Consider the following 22,023-nt stretch of genomic DNA (forward strand, 5'->3'; position numbering starts at 1 on the left):
TCACCAGCATCCCACCGTTTTGGGTGATAAACTCATTCCTGCCACCCAGCCCCTCACCTTGACCTTGAGCTATGATCCTTGCTGGGGTAGGGTGCATCCTTTGGCTAGTCCAAATCAACTCCTAGTAGAAAAAAAAGGAAGTCCGGAAAGTACCAGAGGTTTTTGAGTGTATCTGTCAGCATCCGCCTGCCCGTCTACTCCATTTGCCTTGCATTTTTATACAAAACCTAGTCTTAGGCCTTCTGAAGAATCCATATTGGTAGCGATTGCACGGCCCGCCCCCATCTCGAAGCTTCTGAATATTCATGTGGGAAGCAGCAGGGCCGTTATCAAAGAAGGGAGAAACAGCAATTCATAAATATTAATAAAGGCAGGTCCACGTGCTCCAAGGAAAGCTATGAATGTTCACGAGAAGGATGACGCTCAGGCCCTGGGCGCGCCCGTTGGGCGGGTGCCCGAGTGCGGGCGCGCCTCCGGGAGCCCGGGCACGAGCGCGGGGACCGGGCGCAGCCGGAGCAGCCGGGGATCGCTCGCTGGCTGGCTTGCCGCTGCCGCTGCGCTGTGCCTGGCTACCGCTAGCCGGTGGATGGGGGTGTCCGGTTGAGCCCCGGGATCTGCGTCCCTCCGCCAGGACCCAAACAGGTGAGGTCTCGGGGTGAGGTAGGGGGCAAAGACAACCTTAGTCTGGACTAGACCCAATATTGGGGACGGAGAATAGAATCCGGGTGATGAAGGAGGCCAAAGGAGTCCAGATTCTCTCATAGGACTTTTGGGGTTTGAACGACTCTCATGCACCTGGGTCCCATCTACATCCAAAGAAGGGCCCGTGGGCCATCTCCCTGGTTGTACCCAGTCTTGTGGGAGCTCAGCACCAGGGACCCTGAATTTGATGCTGGGTGCTGGTAGCATCATCTCAGAGCATCGTGTGTGTGTGTGTGTGTGTGTGTGTGTGTGATGTGCAACACACTGCCAGGAATCCTGCCTGATCGTGCTGGAGCAATGTGGATCCATAAATCATTCCAGGACCGTTATCCGGTCCGGTTATCTTAGGCGTCTCAAAATCATCTTTGTCCCCAAGAACCTGACCCTGAAATCTACTTGTGCCCCTCTGCGGGGTGTGGAGGCTTCCCCAGATGGTACATTCTCGCAGTGTCAGAACCTCTGGCTGCAGTCCTGGGGGACCGATTGTTTTACTACACAGAGCAAGTCGGAGAAAGGACGAGTGTGGCAGAGAGGAGTGGTGTGTGCAGAGCCGGCTGTCGTCCTCAGGACCCAGGGCCCTGCAGATTGGGGGCTCTGCTTAGGGGGTGTTATACAATCAGCTCTTCTGCCCCCCTTGCCTTTCCCTTCTCATCCTGTCTCCTGGCACGACTCACAATTCCAGGCGTCCAGGTCTTATTTGGCAAAGGGACAGTGGAGTATGTACAGCGGCTGTGTGGGATGAGCTGGGCTTCCTCCGAATGCCAGCCATTGTGCTGCTTAGAAGAGCCTTTCTTTACTCTGACAGAAGAGGGAGAGGAGGTCTGAAATGGAGGTGAATGGAACAGAAGAAAAGGGGGAAGGGTGCGGAGTCCGGTGAAGGGGTTGCTGAGCCATGTGCAAATGAGTATTTATTCTTTCTGGCAAAATGGGCAGCTAAAACTCGCCAGAAGAGCAGTGAGAGTCTGGAAGTGGATGACCGAGGGCATTTTAAGGATCTATGTGGGGAGGGGAGGGGAAGGAAGAGAAGAGGATGCACAGTCAACTGGTCTATAGAGGAAGTGATGGAAAGAACAGGGAGATGTAATATGTGGAGGTGCAAAGAGGCCCAGCAAGGGAGGCACGGTGAAATCTCGCTCCCATCCACCATTCACTCACTGAAGCAGGGACTGGTGATTTGTACTGCAGACCCAAGCTGCAGCTTCTGTATCGTTAGGCTGCAGGGAAAGGCTTGTGTGCTTCCTACAGGGCATCGGTAGAGCTCTGTGTGTGTGTGCATTTCTCTTCCAAATTACATCACGTATTTGGAGTCAGAATAAATGGAATAGATTCTATGAAGCACTTACAATCCTGTACTATGTTCTATAATAAAAAGAAAAAGATGACTTTCCTGTGATTCCCTCTCTGCCATTTTCATATAGCTATTTATTTTGGAAGCACAAAGAAGATGACTATTATGTGTCTTAACATTAACTTTTGTGTGTGTGGGAGAGGTGAAAACAGAACTCCAAGTGTCTCACACACACACACACACACACACACACACACACACACACACACGCTAAGCAAGTACTCTGGGGCTGATTTGCTCCTCTAGCCTTAACACTAGCTTTTCAGGGAGGAAGGCTCAGAGAAGCTGAGGCTGAGGACCCAGCAGGCTTGCCAGGATAGAAGGATGGAGGGTTACTTCAGACATTTCAGTTGGGAAATAGAGGAGTCCAAAAGAAAGTGAAATAAAGATGGAAGGGATGTGCCAACGCTCCAAGCCAGTGAACCCCTTCCTGAGGCTTGACTCTCATTTCCTTGACCACAGCCTGAGATATAAAGGCTCTGTTAAGGTAGGGTACTGTATTAATACAGATTACCAATTGTGCTCACAGATTTAGCATCATCTGTCCTATCATTCACACTCTGTGTACCTCATGGCTCCTGGGTAGTGAGTTGATGAAAACCAATCAGGATATATTAAGGATTGTTTCAACCAGCCTTGTTTCTTGACTCTAAACCTTGATAATCATGTCTTCTTTTATAACATTTTTTAAGATTTGTTTTATTTATGTGTGCCTGTGCACATGAGTGCAGGTGCCCATAAAAGTGAGAGGCCATTGGATCCATGCCCCCCCACCTCCTCTGGTGTGGTTGGGGGGCTGGAGTTAGAAGGAGTTGTGAGTCACCCTACATGGGTGCTGGGAATTGAAGTTAGCCCATGCCACTGAGCCGTTTCTCCAGCTCCTTAGCACATCTAAGAGCTATATGATCTTCCAACATTCAGTATGTTCATTTGCTTGCTTGCTTGAAGCTGGCTTTCATGTAGCCTAAGCTATTATGGAATTTGCTATGTAGCCAAGGAGGACCATCCTAATCTTTCTACCACCATCAACTCAGTGGTAGGATTCCAAGTGTGCATCATCGGCACACACAGCTTAAAGTTGCCTTAGTCCTGGCTGGATTGGTTTTTGCTGCTGGTTGGTGATATTAATTGTGCAGTGTGGTATCAGCACCCCAACTAGCATCGCCTTCTTACTCTAGATCCTCTGTCACACCCAGAGAGAAACACACATTCCAAAGAATAAGTATCAGTAGTCAACAGACCAGCTTTTGTAGCTCTCTAAATCAGGATCCAGGAAAATTTGACCAAATAATTAAAAAGAGGCCTTGATGAAAATAATGCCCAAATTCTCCCAGCGTTTTTCTTCTCACTTGACACACATTTTGAGGCAGTGCACACAGAGCATCATGGAGAAGATACTTTTTCATTTGACACATGCTTATCCACAATTTTTCCTTGTTGTTTTTATCTGTTTATTTGTTTGTTTGAGACAAGGTCTCACTTTCTAGCCCTGGCTGGCCTGGAACTCATTATGTAGACCAGGCTGATCTCAAACTCACAGAGATCAGCCTGCTTCTACCTTTTGAATGCTGGGATTAAAGCCGTGAACCATCACTCCTGGCAACCACACTTTCATGTAAGTAATGTGGCATGATTTTCTTAGGAAAGTGAAATCACCTTCAGTTCTAACTTTATTACTATTTTTAAAAATTTAGGTTTATTTATTTTGTATATATGAGTGCTTTTCTTATACATATGTCTGTGTATCACATGCATGCCTGGTCCCCTTGGAGATCAGAAGAGGGAGTTGGATCCCCTGGAAGTGGGGTTACAGAAGATTGTGACCTTGCTTTGTGGGTGCCTGGAATCAAACCTGGGTTGGACAAGAGCAGTAAGTGCTCCTAACCACTGAAGCCATCTCTTCAGCCCTGACTTATTATTATTTTTAAGTGTTTTACTCATGTGTGTATGGGCACAGTGGTGTGCACGCATGTGTGTGGGGAGCCTTGGAGGCTTAGCAGAGCATCAGGGTCCCTGGAACTGGAGTTGCAGGCAGGCAGTGGTGAGCTGAGAACAAATGGAGGTACTCTAGAAAAGCAAGTTCTCTTAACCACTGAGCAGTTAAAATAAATGCTATTTTAAATCACATTTTGTAGATGAGGAAACCGAGCACAAGAGCAGATCATTGGCCTGAATTATCATAGCTGAGGCCCATAAGACCAGGACAGGAAGTGGAAGGGAGAGTCTAGGTTCTCAGATATCATCACAGACCATAGTCTCAGTTGACACAGATCTTTCGACTTTTGATGTGGGCATGTGAGATCTCTCTCTCTCTCTCTCTCTCTCTCTCTCTCTCTCTCTCTCTCTCTCTCTCTCTATCTATCTCTGGACTGGAATTCTGGAATTTCAGGGCTTTATTTTGCAGCACCTTTTCATGACTACTCCTGTGGTAGTTTGAATGTAATTCACCCCTATAATCTCACAGGGAGAGTCACTATTAGGAGATGTGGCTTGTTGGAGTAGGTATGGCCTTATTGGAAGAAGTGTGTTTATTGGCATCCACAGTATCTTCATCCTTTGAATTTTCTGCACCTTTCTTGGTACCCTTGAGTTACTCCTGGCTCACATTCATTGTCTAAAATGTTGCTGTAGGCTGAGTTTCAGTCATCCTAGATCTCAGACACCTAGCATCAGAATTTCTAGTGACTTTCTCTTTCTGATCCATCATTACAATTGCCACTCTTTGCCCACTTTTTTTTAATTATTAATTTATTTTTTACCCTTTCCTACTTTTTTTTTTCTCCTCCACTACATGAGGCTGGGCAATCTTACTTTGTCCTTCAAAGGGTGATTTTTCTCTCTGTCACTCTCCTTTTTCCTATTCTTTTTCTTTTTTCAACAGGATCTCATATAAGCCAGGCTGGCATCAAACTTGATATATAATTGAGGATGACCTTGATCCTCCTGCTGGTTTAGTAAAATGGCAGTAGTAGGTTCATCTCTAAGATCCATAATGTCATTAGCTAGTTGACTAGGTTTTCAGTACCAGGCATGATTTCCCTTCTGTTGAGCAGGCCCTAAGTCCAATTAGACAGCTGTTGGTTGCCACCGAGACATGAGTGCCTCTGTTGCACACTCAGGGATATCTTTCCGTGTTGGTCATTGTGGCAGTTCATAGGTAGGACTATTGGTTGCTTCTCTCCCTTGGCACTTTGCATAGCACGTTTTAGTGCTATAAAAGCTAGCCCTCAAAGAGGAGGCTTTCAGGTCAGATCTAGATCATAAGCCCCAAGTTTCTGAAATACATACTACTGTCTTCAGCAACAGTGACTTACCTTTAACCTCTGATGGGCAACGAAGGGCAACAGGGATAACCTATATTGTTTTGGGAATCTATTGAACTCTTTTGACCAACAACTCAAAAGGGGGGATCTCATATGCCTGGGACTGAAGTTTTTTGTTAAATAGTCTATGTCTCCTGGGGGGATCATTGCCAAACTAAGTAGCATGATTTTATATAGACCATATAAGTATATATACATATGCACACTCTTATACACATTATATTAATTTTAGGTAAATAAAGAATAATGATTCCTTATGGCCTCTTCAGACATCCCTTAGTGCTATTTTTCCCTCCTCCCTCCCTCCAACGCCATCTAGACCCGCGCTCTTTTTCCCCATCTCCCCTTGTATCACCTGTGTCCTGCCATTGCCCTTGGAGCACTCCTTCCTCTTCCCCACAGTACATTTTTGCTTTCCTGGTTTTTAATGGTTACCTCAAGTTATATATACTCACTTCTGAAGATTGATTTTGGTTTTGTTGTTGTTGTTGTTTTGTTATGTTTTTCGAGACAGGGTTTCTCTGTATTGCTTTGGAGCCTGTCCTGGAACTCGCTCTGTAGACCAGGCTGGACTCCAACTCACCCTGAGTGTTGGAACTGAAGCCGTGTGCCAACACCCAGCCTGATTTTGTTTTTTTTTAAATACAGCATCTCACTAAGGTATGAGGCTAACACTGAACTTGTATAACCCAGTCAGCTTTCTTTTTTTTTTTTTTTTTGTTTGTTTGTTTTTTTGTTTTTTGAGACAAGGTTTCTCTGTAGCTTTGGAGCCTGTCCTGGAACTCACTCTGTAGGTCAGGCTGTCCTGGAACTCACAGAGATCTGCCTGCCTCTGCCTCCAGAGTGCTGGGATTGAAGGTGTGCTTGTGAATTTAAGAATTGGAGAAACTTATGTGGTTCTCCTTTAAATAATTTATTTTTAGTCAGGCAGTAGTAGCTCATGACTTTAGAGGCAGGCAGATCTCTGTGAGTTCCAGGTCAGCCTGGTCTATAGACCAAGTCCTAGGACAGCCAAGGGTACACAGAGAAACCCTGTCTTCAAAAAGCAAAAGTGAAAAAATTAATTTTTATTAGACATCTGTTTGTCTATTTGAGACAGGATCTCTCTATGTAGGCCTAGCTGGCCCAGAGCTCACTGTGTCAACCAGGCTGGCTTAGAACTCAAAATGCATGTGCCAACATACCTGGTTTATTTGTTTGTTTGTTTATTTGAGACAGGTCTTACGTAGCAAGATTGGCCTTGAACTGGTCCTCCTGCCTCTACGTTCTGCCTCTAGTATTACAGTCATGCTTTACCATGCTCCCCTAAATGATGTTTTTAAATCCACAAAACAAAATACTATGGCTTAAAATGGAAACCAGCTTTACTGAAATACAGGTACAGCCCAAGAGACTGTAGGTGTTCATATACCATAGAGAAAGAACTTGTGACTGACAATTGGTTGAACATTGCTTTAAGGTTGTATTGGGGTAATGTAGTGACTGCTAGACACGTGGCTGTTGAGTACTTGCAAGGAGGCTAGTCCAAAGAAAGAGTGTAACTATAAAATCCATATTGCATTTCAAATGACTTGGTATAAAATATAATGATTGCAGGGCATTGGTGGCACACGCCTTTTATCCAAGAACTTGGGAGGCAGAGGCAGGAGGATCTCTGTGAGTTTGAGGCCAGCCCCTGGTCTACAGAGCTCTAGTTCCAGGACAGACTCCAAAGCAATATAGAGAATCCCTGTCTCGGGGAAAAAAAAAAAAAAAAAATATATATATATATATATATATACATATATATATATATATACATACATACACACACACATATACACACACATATAATGATCTCTGTATTTTTAATATGAATTGTATGTTGATATGATATTAATATGGTCATACTTTGGGTATATTGGATTAAGCCAATGTTTCTATAATTAAAAATATAAAGCTATTAAAATGAGCTTCTAAAGGTGTTAGCTCAATGCCAGCATTTTTATAGTAATTCATGAGGAAATCAGATGCTGGAATACGTGCCACTCAACCAGCCACTGCACTTAAGTGTCTTGGCAGTATCTCATTTTTCTGTGTTGAGAATGGTCTTAGTCAGGTCCTATTGCTGTGATTTAACACAATAATCAAAAGCAATTTAGGGAGGAAAGGATTTATTTTTACTTATGCTTCCACATCACAGTTCATTATTAAGGAAGTTAGAGAGAAACTCAAGGCAGGCGCCTAGAAGCAGGAACTGGAGCAGAGACCATGTAGGGACATTGCTTACTGCCTTACTATCCATGGTTGCTCAGCCTGCTTGCTTATATGACCTGGTGAGGCATGTGGCACAGCCCACAATGGGCAGGGCTCTCTCACATTAATCATTAATTAAGAAAATACACTGTACACTTGCCTACAAGTAAATCTTATGGAAGTATTTTCTCAATTGAGAGTTCCCTTCCCCAAATAACATGTCCCAAGTTGGCAATAACCTAGCCAGGGCAGGATAGAAACCAGGGCCTCTACCACTGAATTACACCTCCAGCCTTGCTCTATCTGGTTTTGTGTGTGCTTTTCCCAAGAATTTTGTTTATCTTATCTTTTTCTTCCTGTTTGTTTGTTTTTTGTTTTGAGATAGAGTCTTACTCTTGTAGTCCTGGCTGGCTTAGAACTCATTACATAGGCCAGGATAGCATTGAAGTCAGGGGCAATTTACTTGCTTGTGCCCCCAGAGTTCTGGGTATACAGACAAGCTCTACCATTTCTGGCTGGTAGGCCTTTCATGTAATTATCCCATCATGTCTCCTTTTCAAACTAGAAATGCTCAGGATTTTGATGCCATGGTAACTGGCTTGATCGCCTGGAAATCACAGTAAGGACCAGTTCTCACCCAGCATGCACTCTGCCCTACTTAAGAGTTTAGTTGCATAGATAGAGGTAGGGAGTGAGCACTCGCTGGGCAAATCCCATGACTTTTGGTATCTGTTGGGTGTGGTTCTGATTTACATATCTAATTGACCAGGAATTATACAGACCAGAAGAGAAAAGTTGGGCCACCTTTCTGCATTACCAGGAAGGAAGTTGGACATGTGTAGAAGTGTGGCAGACGGTAATGCTGTTGGAAACTGTTTATGGGACAGAAGAGCATGTCTCAATTAGTACACATTGATTGGTTGCTTGGCTGCAGGGCAGTCAGTGTGCTAAAGTCATGGAGGATATCCAAAGGACATCTGTGCCTTCAAGGAATTTAGATTAAAATTGGGAAGGGCCCTGAATGTGGGAATTGAAGCATAAATCACTGTTGAAGATAGTGTATGAAGAGGGTTGGATGAGGGTGTGGGAGTCACAGATGCTGGGATTTAGAAGGAGGCCTAGATTTGTAGCCATTGTGCAATACCCAAGATGGATGTGGATTTGGCCTTTGGAGCACATAGGTTGAGTCTACCCCCCCACCCCCTTTCTCTGTCTGCCTCCCCACCCCTTCTAAATGGGGTATCTCACTCTGTATCCCTGGAGCTCACTACTCTGTAACTCTAGCTGGCCTGGAACTTGAGGCAGGCTTCCAACCCCAGTTTCCCAAGAGCTAGAATGTATTTATGAGCTTCCATTCCTGACTAAAAGCTTCGTTATATTCTGTGTAGATTTTTTTAAGTGGGTAGATAATACACAGGGATCTTCACATAAAAGATAAGATATAAGATCTAGAGCCCTGGAGTTTTATTTCTTAGAAGACAGTAGACCAAAGGCTAGCCCCAAGTGCCTGAGTTCAAGCTACCCTGCCTCTTGAGTAGCTGTGACTACAGATGAAAGCACCAGTATTGGGCTGCAAAGTGTCTGTCATGACTTATGCATTCTAGGATTTATTAATGAGAAGAATTATGTCTAGATCCAGGATCCTTTTTCTTGACCCGTGGGCCCAGGCATGTTTCAAATTTTAGATTACTTCAAATTTTGGATGGGAGTAACTGCATATTTGGCATCCTACCCACTGTGGTCCGAGTTAGTGAGCTCTGTTATTCATTTTCATTTTTATTTTTTGGTGTTAGGGATGGAACCCCAGGGCTTCAAGAATCTGACCTTCTGCTTGGCCGCTAAGTTACACTCTCATTCCCTTCTGTAATTAAAAAAATTAATACATCTTCAGTGCAACAATCTCAGTGGGACAAATTCAGACCATAAGTAGCTTTATATTCATGTTAAGTTTCATTGTCAAGTAAGTTTAGGTCATGTTGAGTTTTGATATAAGAAGTTGTGAAAAACTAAACAAGTAAAAAACATCTAAACTAGGTCGTGTAGCATAATAGCACAAGCCTATAATCCCAGCTACTGAAGAGGCTGTGGCAGAAGGACCTGTGTGGGCTAAATAGTGAGTTCAAAGCCAGTCTGGATAACTTAAGGAGAGCCTGTCTCAAAAGGAAAAGTAAAATAGCACTGGAGAAGCCAAGCAGTGAAGGTACATGGCTTTGATCCCAGCACTTGGGAGGCAGAGGCAAACAGGTCTCTGAGAGTTCATGACCAGTCTGGTCTAAAGAGTGAGTTCTAGGACAGCCAAGGCGGTTACACAGAGAAACTCTGTCTTGAAAAACAAAAACAGAGAAACCCTGTCTCAGAAAAAAAAGAAAGAAAGAAAGAAAGAAAAGAAAAAGAAAACAGAATAGGGCTGCTGATGTAGTTCATTAGTAGAGCACTTGCTTCATATGTACAAGGTCCCAGGTTCAATTTCTAGGAGAGGGGTGTGGAGAGAGAGAGGGAGGGAGAAAGAGGAAGAAGGAGGAGGAGACCATCACCACATCACCACCACTATCCTAGATTTTTGGAACACATAGTTAAGGTGTGGAGTAATAATACTAATAAGAGAGAATGTTGAATAATATTGGCATTTATCTCACTTTTCTCAGTGGTATTAATTCCTTTATCTTATATCAAACCTCTGAGGTTGATCCTGTTGTTTTTGCTGGCTTGAAAAAGGATAAAGGGAAGCACAGAAAAGTTAAGTAACTTGCTTAAGGTCATAGCTGGTAATGATAGAAGAATGCAAGGCTGCATCTGGCCTGGTAGTTGCATACTTCATCACTGGGCTTTGGAGCAACTCCACAGCTGGCCCTGTTTGGTTGTTCATATTAGGAAGACATGCAAAGGTATTTGAACGACTTAAGTGCAGCATTGTAGTAAGCAACTTCAGATGCTTCAGATTGCAATAAATATATAATGTGTCATTGTTGGTGGTGTGTGTCCACTCAGGCCATTGTCATTTCAGCTAGACTGTCTGGCCAGTGAGTCATCTGCCCATCACCACCCTAAAGCACTGGGTTACAGGCACTCACTGCCTTACCTCAATTTTATGTGGGTGCTGGGCATCTGAACTCAGGGCTGTATGTTCATGCAAGCACTTTACCTTCCAGACCATCTCTCCAGCTGCAAGATTTCTTTCTTATTTTGTTAGACATATTATATTAGCATATATTAATTATACAGAATGATAGTTGTGTTTCATCATGATCTCTTTACACATTTATATAATGTGCTTTGATCATAGCCCCGGCCTTTTCCTTCCCTGTCCCCAGTCACTCTTCCACTGGTCCCTTTCAAGCTCTTATCCTATCCCCTTCTACTTTCATAAGCGTTTTTTAAATGTAGGTTTTGCACAGGAGAGAATGAGTCTTTGTTTTCCAAGGGATGTAGAGTAATGGAAGATGTGATCTGGTCCCTCAGCAGAACTGGCACAAAAGCCCAGTCCTAACTCACACTGTGCTGTGTATTTCTTCCAGGGAAACGGAGCTTGACAGTTGCTGTCATTGTACTGTGGTGCCAGGATGGAGGCCCCACTGGTGAGTCTAGATGAAGAGTTTGAGGATCTGAGGCCCTGTTGCTCTGAGGACCCAGAGGAAAAGCCACAGTCTCTCTATGGTTCATCTCCTCACCACCTGGAGGACCCTTCCCTCTCTGAGCTTGAGAATTTCTCCTCCGAAATAATCAGCTTCAAGTCCATGGAGGACCTGGTGAATGAGTTTGATGAAAAGCTCAATGTCTGCTTTCGGAACTACAACGCCAAGACAGAGAACCTGGCTCCTGTGAAGAACCAGTTACAGATCCAGGAAGAGGAGGAGACTCTTCAGGATGAGGAGTAAGAAGCCTTAGCTCCCCTCTCCTGCACCAGATGAAGCCTGAAGCCCATAGTTGGGCTTCTTGAGCTAGAGCTCAAGACAGCTAGAGCTGTCTGCAAGTTTGTGTGGGCAGGGCTAGCATTCTTCCTTTACCAGTGAGCCAGTGCCTAAGTGACAGTGACATTCTCTAGGTGTCTCTCTATAGTCACCTGGAGAAAGCTTTCTTGGATTGAAATGTTAGAGGCATGAAGGGTTCAGGTTTTTGTAAATACAAAATAGATGTTTAAGAACAAGAAAATGTGGGGATCTAGATTCCCCCCTCTCTCTCCCTGCCTGCCCCTCCACCCACCCCCTCTCTTTTATTCTTTAAAGATTTATTTATTTTTATTTTTGTGGGTGGATGTTTTGCCTGCATGTATATGTATGTACACCCATGTGCCTACTCCCATAGAGGCCAGAATAGTGTGTGGGGGCCCCTGAAACTGGAGTTATTGGCAGCTGTGGGCTTCCACTGGATGCTGGGAATTGAACTGTGTTCCTCTGATGATCAGCCAGTTCTTTTGAATGCTGAGCCATCTCTCTAGCCCTTCTCTTTTTCTTTGTACATATTTATTTATTTTATATGTATTTGTGTATATGTATGGGCGCACACATATACCATCATGCATGTGTGGAGGTCAGAGGATAACTGTCTATTTCTATCATGTGTGTCCCAGGGATTGAACTCAGGCTGTCAGGTTGGTGCTTTTACCCACTGAGCCATCCATCTTTCAGGCCCTCTCTTCCCTGTGGAAACCTTCCAGGCATTAAAAATAAGATCCAGAAAAGAAGTAATTAACTGTGATGGTCTGATCATAAACTGGACAGTTTGACTCAAGAAACACCTAGATTACAGACTTGCAAATCTCGAAATCATTTATAACTCCCTGACCTGCAAAGTTCACAAATATTGAAATATGTCCAAGTTAGACAGCATCTGATTTGAGAGCCCTGGACATGAGAAACTTGGAACTAGGTGATGTGGCTTTTGAGCGCTTGAGCAGATTTCCTGTGTGACTTGCCAGCCACCTTCCAGGGCCTTAACAGCTGTGAAGGAAAGGAATCTGAGGGAAGCATTACCTGAGGAGAAGCGAGGAAGAGAAGCAGTCTGTTATATAAAGAAGAGCATTTTACAACTCAGGAGGCAGAAGCCAAGGGGTCAGAAGCACAGGATCACTCTCAGCTGTATACACAGTCAGGGGCCAACTTGAGTGCATGAAATCCTGTCTCAGGGAAAAAGATGTTTAGAGGATTTTAGCAATTTAGAAGAAATGCATGAATTACTATATGGATAAAATATGCATCGAGTCTTCTTTACAAATAACACAAAAAAATGTGGAGTAGTTGGATTGTTAGAACATACTGTGCTTCCTTCCTCCCCACCTGTGTGGAGTCTCTAAGCCAGGGCTTTGTACATATCAGACAACTGTGCCACCTCTGATCTGATTCCCAGGCCCCCTTGTTGTTTGTGGACTTGAATAGAAAAAAATCATCCATAGTAATTGGGTAAGAAATACATTGAGAAACCTGATGGGGAAAGGCTTGCTTGATTACTTGAAAGCAGACAGGGCCGTCCCTCTTGAAAACACAGGGGCTGTGCATGGTCTGTCTTATTCATTGTTACATGCCCTTGCCTCTCACACAGGGCTTAGTGTGCAATGAGTGATCAAATGGTGTTTCTAAATGAAGTATTATACCTAGTCAATGTACTGAATGAGTACTAATAACTAACCTTGTAGGTCCACGCATTGTATTTCTAGGTATTCTTTTCTCCTTAATTTATGCTAGTTCATGATCATACTACATTTCACTCTGGTTTTTACTTTGTGTGTGTGTGTGTGTGTGTGTGTGTTATTTGTTTGTTTGTTTTGAGACGGGTTTTTCTGTGTAGCTTTGGAACCTGTCCTGGAACTTGCTCTGTAGACCAGGCTGGCCTTGAACTCACAGAGATCTGCCTCTGCCTCCGGAGTGCTGACATTCCACTCTGGTGAGCAGAGCTGTAACTGTGGGTTGTATACTTCATTTGAGTTTTAATGTTTCCAATTGACTCTTTCAAAATTCTGGGCCAGTTATAGTTTACTTGAAAAAAAAAAAAAAAAAAAAAGCTGTTGGAGCTGTTGGGCTTTATTAGATGTGTGTGTGTGTGTGTGTGTGTGTGTGTGTGTGTGTGTGCACCAGAAAACAAAGAGGCTATGAATCCTAATTTTCATACTCTGTTGTATGGGTCTTCATTTTTGAAACCTCCAGAACTCTTGACGAAGCAGGCCTAAGGTCTTGCAGAGAGCCTGTTTTGCTTTTCCCCCTCATTCAGTACATGCTCTGAAAATGGCATTTAAAAATGAGTCCAGTTCCTATTGTTTTGCTTCCAGCTAATCATCTCTTTGCAATCCAAATGCTTCCTCTGCCTATTAAAGGTGAAAGCCCTGTGAGCAGCTTCTCGTTCCCACCTGGCACATTAGCAGAGGCTGCTGGACCTTAATCACCATCACATGGGACTGTTGAGCTTCTTAGCAATGGTTTTCTGTTTTGGCTGCCTTATCTATGCCCCAGCTAACAGACTAGGGTTGGATAATTGTTGAGCTAGAGGTAGAGTAGAGGCAGAGGATATGGGAAGTAAAAGGGAGAAGGGAGAAGCCAAAACTGCACTTTCTAGGCATATAGTGTATATAGAACTTCAGTAAATCTCAAAATAAAGCCAGGCATTGGTGGTGCACGCCTTTAATCCCAGCACTCGGGAGACAGAGGCAGGCGGATCTCTGTGAGTTCAAGGCCAGCTTGGTCTATGGAGCTAGTTCCAGGACAGGCTCCAAATCTATTCAGAGAAAACCTGTCTCAAAACAAACAAAAAAACATTCTCAAAATAAGATAGAATCATGTTGCATACTTTGTTTTGCAGGCACTATCCAGATCTCTCAGCTGTGGAATTGTGACTAAGCAAAGGAAAAGGATGATTCAAAGGCTAACCTGGTCCTTAATCTTCTCTAGTGTTGTTGTGGTAACCTGCGCAGGTTTACTATTTAGAGGGATGTCTCATCCACAAGTAAGCTACAAGTGTTTTGAGTGAAATTAGAGATAAAGAGTAAAAGCCCAAAACAACAAGAAGATTCATAGTTAAATGAAATTCCGCTAGCACAGAACAGAAGAATAGCAGTAATTGCCCACAAGTCTTCCCATCTGTAGTTTGGAACCCTGTGGCTAATATGGAATTTGTCAGTATCTCTCTGATTCAAGGCATAGAGACTCCAGTATTAAAGAGAGCTGCCTAGGTATGGTGGCACACACCTGTGCACTCTGGAGGACGAGGCAAGAGGATGACAAATTCAAGGCTACATAATCAGTTCAAGGACAGTCTTATTTGTACAAGACCATTGTTTAAAAAATTAAAGGGAAAGCTAGTTTAAATAGTATGTATTATATCCCCTATCTATCTATCTATCTATCTATCTATCTATCTATCTATCTATCTATCTGGTTTTGAATTCGGAAACTGTTTCAGAATCATCATCTCCCCCTTTCCTCTCTCTTACTCTTTCTCGTTTCCTCCAGTCTCCCTCATGTGTTCCCTTTCTTCCTCTGCCCTTCATCTCCTTACTTTTTCAGTTTTGTCTTGTTGGAATTTTTTTTTTTTTCTGAGGCAGGGTTTCTCTGTAGCCCTAACTGTCCTGGAACCTACTCGATAGACCAAACTGGCTCAAACTCACAGAGATCAGCCTGCCTCTGCCTCCAGAGTGCTTGCCACCACCACCTGGCACCCTTTTAGTTTTTGAAACAGGATCTTGCTATGTAGACCTCATTGGCCTGGGGTCCTCCTGCCTCAACCTCCCGAGTACTGAGATTACGGGTTTATGCCTCCACTAACCTGGAGCCTCTTCTTTATATATGCAAATCACTCCTTTCCCTTGTTATAAAAGAGGGACCAGAGATTTAGAACCTCTTGGAGCTACTACAAATTGAAGTGAAGAGCCAAGCCAAAGCAAAGGGAAAATAGGGATGGACAGCTCTCACCCACCTTCTGTCTTCATTAGAACCAATATAGCCCTGATGGTGTGTTGCCAGTTTCCAGCTTGCAACTTATACACATGTCTTTGTACAAATCTACCTCATTGGGGTTGCTCACACTCAGACTGCATCATGGTAAGAATGGAGACAACCTGATTTATCTAGCATATTTGGTAAACAAAAGTGAAGAGACCTTGTAAAATCTCTCTGCTTGTATGGGAAAGCAATCTATCTGTGATATCTGCCACACCACTGATTACCAGTGTTAGCTAGGCCAACCAATCTGGCCTAGCTAGGTGAGTGCCCCCTTCCTCCTTCATCACCCACATGGATCCCTCCAGAAACTGTATAAATCAACTGTCAAGGAGGAGAACCTTCCCAGAAGTCCCCTAGGAAGTTGTGCTTTGGTCAAGGATATAGAAGTAACTGCGCTCTCCTTTGAGAACCTCCAAACAGGCAAAGCCTCTCCTTTTCCAAGAGTAAATGACAGGACGCTTCCTAGAAAGTGGCATTTGTTTGTTTGTTTCTTTGTTCTAGAGAGGGAGCCCAGGCCTGTGCACATACAAGACAAAAGCTTTACATCCTTGTCCCTGAGAAGTAAGATTTTAAATCTCAAAGTAGCCAGGTGTGGTGACCTTTATCCCAGCTCTGGGGAGGCAGAAGCAGGGAGATTACTGTGGCTTTGAGGCCAGCCTGGTCTACAAAACTCATTCCAGGATAGCAAGGGCTGTGTAGTGAGACCTTGTCTCACTCTCACGAAGCCCAAATAGACACCCAGCCTCCCTCAGGGAAGTGCAGTTCCCCATTCTTGAGGCTGGCTGGCTGGCTGGCATGCTCTGCCTTTGCCTTCTGTGGACTCCCAGCCAGAATAATGTCAGCCAGTGGGGACTTTGCTCTTAGAATTGGTGTCTAAATTGCTGCTCCAGCTTATGATTTGAAACTTGGTTTGTTATTCCAACGTCCGTGAAGAGTTGAAATTGTGGGTAAGAGAGCGGGCTTGCCGCTGTGTGACCTAAGTTCAAAGGCCACCTCCTCCGCCATTCGTGAATTTGTACATTTGGGTGGGGTGATTGCGGGCACTGCCTTCTAGGTTGTGACAAGGAGCGCCTGGAGAATTGTGAGTAGAGAATTCATGTGTCTCCACGTAGAACTTAGAAGAGGCCCATGCTCAGGGACAGCTTATGAGTGGGCTGTGGCTGTTAATAAAGGGCCCCTGAGTGTCTATGGGAAGAGTTATTTATGCAAGAGACAGGAGCAGCTTCAGCTTGAAGGTCATTTGCATACTTGGAAGGATAAAAAGGAAGAAAGAAAGGAAAGGGAAAATGATGATGGTTTGAAATCTTCTGGACAGTGCTGGGAAGTTGCCTAGAATCTGGAATTAGCATGAAAATTCATTTGTTGATGGGAGTGGTGAGACACACCTTTAACCCCAGAGGCAGTTGGATCTCTTGAGTTTCAAGCCAGCCTGATCTACATAGCAAGTTCCAGGCCAACCGGGGGTGCTTAGGGAAACTGTCTTCAAAATAAAGAACAGAGTAGTCACTAAAGACTCAGGGGAGAAAAGCTCCCAGCTGTCAGGTTCAGGACTTAAGCAGTCTCAAGGTCAATAGAAGAGGTGCAGTCCCTTGAGATTCCAGCTTCCCCTCGGGAACAAAAGACAGCCTATTTTGAACTTTGCTGAATCTCACTTCTCCAGCATTTCCTATAGGGACACAGCTGAAGGATTACTCTTTCCCAAAGCACTAATGTAACATAGTGCCTTAAGAGCAGGCCCACGACCTTTCCAGTGGCTGTGGTGGCTGGAGCATTTTCCTCTTGGTTTCACAATGCCAGTGGGATTTGGCTTTTATAGAGTGTTAATAGTGCTTGGCAGTAATTGGGATAGCACCCATGGTTTAGGATGCAGGCTCTGGGGTGGGGAGGTGGCTTAGTAGATGAAGTGCTTCTTCACAAGCATAAGGCTGAGTTTGGATCCCCAGCACCCATGTCGAAAGTTGGGTGCACCAGCAGAGTACCTGTAGAAACTTAGTGACAGGTAGAGCATGGCGACTCACTGGCCATGCTAGCCTAGCCAAAATGATAGGTTCAACCAGAGACTGAGAGACTGTCTCAAAAAGCATGATGAAGAGCAATAGAAGATACCCAAAGTCATCCTCTGGTTTCCCTTTTAATTGAGTGTGTGTTTATTTGACCTAGCTGGCCTGGAAATTAATATGTAAACCAGACTAGCCTCAAACTCATAGAGATCCACTGTCTGTGTCTCCCGGGTACTGGGGTTAGAGGTGCCACCATCCCTGGCTTTTTCCCCTTTTTGTACATTTGCCTTAGGCAGGGCTGTGTTGCTGTGGGCTCCCTGGAGCATTTTTGAAAAGAAGTGAGCAGTTAATTGGTGTTTTGCTCTTGCCTACATTAGCTATCAAGGAGCTGATTCCTGAAAGATTGGAAGCCCTTTAAGTTGGAATGTGTTATCCAATCTTAATGAGACCCCTCCCTCTACCCTCTGGTTCTCTCAGACTACGGGAAAGGAACAAACTGTATGGTTGTGGTACAGATTGATTTCTAAGCAAAAACCAAACGCCTTCCCTAGGATAAAGCCGCCTTCCTTAGGATAAAGCTCCAGGGGGCGAGGGTGACCAAGGCAGGAGACAAACACACCAAGCAAACAGAGCTTAAGTGAGAAGTTTTATTAGGGAAGGGAGGAGGAAGGAAAGAGAAAAGAGGTAAAGAGATAGAAGACAGAAGAGGGAGACAGGAAAAGCCCTGCTGCCCCAGGAGAACAAGGGGGAGAGGGCTGGAAAAGAGCGAAAGTGAGCAGGGGTCTGTCTTTTAAAGAGGTCCTTTGCACCTGCGCCCAGACTACACAATCATGGAACCCTGGGCTGACCAGAATACTGCCTGAGTGCATTCTGCCAGGTGACAGGGGCAGGCCAGCATAATGCCTGAATCCTTACATTTCCCTCTGAAGCCTCTGGACAGGGTCCTATGCTCATGCCCCCCCCCCCCATGTCTCAAATTGTGTGTTTCAGCTGCTGCCCATGCATGCTGGAAGGCAGATGATCTCAGCCTGGCACACACAGCAGCCTGTCTCTTGCCTGGCTCTGTTCTTCCGTCCTCCAGGCGGGGTCAGGCCGCAGATGTGTGCTAATGAGAGCTTTTCTTTGTTTACAGGGTTTGGGATGCTCTGACAGACAATTACATCCCTTCACTCTCAGAAGACTGGAGGGACCCAAACATTGAGGCTCTGAATGGCAACAACTCTGACACTGAGGTACCTCTCTGGGGCCCCGTGTTTAGTCACGGGGAAGGTATGGAATCCAGATAGGAAAATGGCCAACAATTCAGTAGCCTTCTAAAGCGATAGTTCATAGTCATTGTGGGGACTATAACATCACCAGACTCAATGTCTCTTGACATGCCGTTGAGGAAGATAAAACATAAGGTAGCAAGGAGACCGGTGTGTCTGAGGTAACTAGGATGGTTATGTAGGAAAAGAGTAAGAATGGTGTCTTAGTTAGGGTTTCTTTCGCTGTGAAGAGACAAGACCACAGCAACTCTTAGAAAGGAAAACCTTTAATTAGGGCTGTCTTGAAACCATAGCAGTTAGCAGGGACACGTAGTGCTGTAGAGTTGAGAAATCTACATCTTTATCTGCAGATAGCAGCAAAAGAACTAAAACACTTCCTCCAATAAGGCCACACCTTCTCCAACAAGGCCACACCTAGTACCACTCCCTGTGGATCTATGGGGGCCACTTTTATTCAGACTGTCACAAATGGCTACCTGCTTCCCCAGACTCCTCCCCTTCTTCCTGCTCCATCTTTATGATGCTGGGGCTGGAATCAGGACCATGTACATGTTAAGCACACTGCCAGTGACTGCACTCCGGGAACCCAAAATGACGTCCACCCTGCTGATCTCTTTATTATGATCTGCGTAGTAAATTGGAAGAGTGACTATCACAGATTTCTCATCAGATAATTTTTTTTTTTAATTAGGTAACCAGGCATTCTGGTGACACACCTGTAACCCTGGCACTCAGGAGGCTGAGGGAAATGTCACAAGTTTGAGCAAGCCTAGACAGTGAGACTCTAGGCTCACTAGATGTACAAACAAAAACAATTTTAAGATTCAGGGTTTGCTGTCTAAAATGCACACCACAGTCCCATCAGAAGCGATGCTTTTAGCAAGCTGCTGGTTAGAGCCAGGGCTTGAGTGAATGGGTACACAGTGGGTAGGAAGGTGTGTTTGTTCATTTTCAAGTGCAAAGGATAACTTAGGACATCAGTGGGGTTGGGGTGATGGCTCAGGGATTAAGAGCACTTTCTGCTCTTGCATCCATGTCAGATGGCTTACAACTGCCATGCTCCAAGGGATCTGATACCCTCTTCAGCCTCTGAGGACATCCTCATACAAATGTTGTTCATTCATACACACAGACACACACACACATACACACCACACACACACACACACACACACACACACACACACACGCACACACGCACTTAAAAAAAACCAAAAACATTTTTTTATAAAAAGGAGGCTGGATGCTTCTTTTGAGTTGATTGTATGGTCTCTCAGAAAATCCAGATTTCTCCTGGTGGCTCCTGGCTGGCTATATACTTACTATAAATGTAGTGGTATTTTAGTCAGCAGAGCAGTGTATGTATCTCTGATTTATAAGCAGCAGGCATTTATTTCCCATAGTTCTAGAGACTGGAAGTCCAAGATCAAGTTGTCGGCAGACTGAGTCTGTGGAGAGGGCCCAGGTCCTGTTCATAGGTGCCACTTTATTGTGAGGTCCACACATGGTAGCAGGGACAAATGAGGTTCCTTGAACTTATTTTGGACCTATTTTATAAGGAATTAATACCATTCATGATTTCAGTGCCTAATTACGTCCCCTAAGGTGCTCCTGCCCTTGTCACTTTGGAGGTCAGTTTCCACAAAATTTAAGTGGGGGTGGGTGGGAGGAGACACACACAAACACCGAACTAATGTCCAGGTGAAATGACTACTCAGGGGTCAACAGGCCTTCTCATAGTAAAAGGTCAAGTCACTCAATGGCTCTATTTGTGTTAAAGACAACTTCTACCTTGTTTGGCTTTCTAGTTTCAGCCATGAAGAACATTTGACAGTTTTGTATTCAGGAAGTGCTGGCACAGACCCTGGGGACTCAGCAAATGATGAATTTCAGGCTTTTGGTATAGTGGTGGATCACATCTTCCTGGGAGCTCAAGAACTGGCCCTGAGTAAAAGAGCAGGAAGCATATTTCCCCAGCTGGGCACCGTATCTGCAGAGTACTGCTCAAAATAGCTCAGCGAAGGGATCAGCATTTGTTGGAAAAGTGGCTGCACATCCTTTAGTTTTCTAATCACGAACAATACAGAATACTCAGGACCTCAAGGCTTCATTGGCAGACAAGACAGATATCCCGACTTTGAGGCTATGATTTACTGCAGGAACGATCAACTCTGGAGCGTAGGTCTCAGGTCCTCTTTGAACTCCTGCCTATGCATTTTCTCTTGCTGCTGGTGTACCTACAGTACCTCGTAGTTACGTAAAATGAAAGGGAGACAGTTGCAATAATGCAGTGAGTCTAATTATAGAAATCAAATCAGGTTGATACGATACAGGAGGCAGATTTTGCTATGTTACATCTCTGGCCACTTTTCCAACTTATTTTGTGAATTAAACTAATGGATATATATATATATATATATATATATATATGACAAGCTGCCTGTTCATCTTTACTTATAGATCCCCCTCAAGGGGACTGATAGTTCTGGGAGAGTTGAGAGACTCTGGGAAGGGTAGCCTTGAACTTTGCTCAGTGAGGATGTTCTTATCTAAGTCTGGCACAGGACACATGATGAGAGTGGATGGAGGAAGTCTGCTTTATCTCATCCTCCTGTATCACCTGGCTCTATTATAGCAGAAGGACTTTAACTGCCTCCAGTTTAAGTGGCTTAACACGTTGACCAGTACTCTGATTTCTTCTGTTTGCCTGGCCGACCAAGCAAGCTGGACAGTCTCAATTTCACAAGCCCTTGAAATCTTCCACTTTGTGGAAATGGCCAAGAATCAGTTGTTTGTTTCTCTATCTGCTTATGCTTGTCTTTGTGACTAAAATAAGTAATTGAATTAAATGTCATAGACACTGTTCAATCCTGACTGTATTGAAAATGATTTGGACTTTGTTAAAATCAAGGTGACATATTTATATTTATATAGTTTTAAAAGATCAACCTGCCTGGTGGTGGTGCATGCCTTTAATCCCAGCACTCGGGAGGCAGAGGCAGGTGGATCTCTGTGAGTTCTTGTAGACCAGCCTGGTCTACAAGAGATAGTTCCAGGACAGCCTCCAAAGCCACAGAGAAACCCTGTCTCAAAAAAAAAAAAAAAAAAAAAAAAAAAAAAAAAGAATGATCAGCCTGAGAAAAAATTTCAATTACCTATTTTTTCTTCTGTCAGAAAAATCATTTTGTATTGTGGAGTATAAATATAAATCAAAATAAGATA

The 22,023-nt window shown here is 44.2% G+C and overlaps 1 protein-coding gene across 1 annotated transcript in view; it reads left to right on the forward strand.

Moving 5' to 3' along the window:
* The first annotated feature begins 466 nt into the window (after positions 1–466).
* The window catches only part of Fez1 (fasciculation and elongation protein zeta 1), a 51,451-nt gene continuing 29,894 nt past the window's right edge, over positions 467–22,023 (forward strand). The window contains exons 1-3 of the mRNA XM_051196905.1: positions 467–642; positions 11,124–11,479; positions 18,666–18,765. Of these exons, the coding sequence (XP_051052862.1) occupies positions 11,169–11,479; positions 18,666–18,765 (411 nt within the window). The 5' untranslated portion in view covers positions 467–642; positions 11,124–11,168. The remainder of the gene's footprint in view (positions 643–11,123; positions 11,480–18,665; positions 18,766–22,023) is intronic.

Source organism: Phodopus roborovskii, unplaced genomic scaffold (genome assembly GCF_943737965.1).
Source record: "Phodopus roborovskii unplaced genomic scaffold, PHOROB, whole genome shotgun sequence".
In the NCBI taxonomy this organism is placed as follows: domain Eukaryota; kingdom Metazoa; phylum Chordata; class Mammalia; order Rodentia; family Cricetidae; genus Phodopus; species Phodopus roborovskii.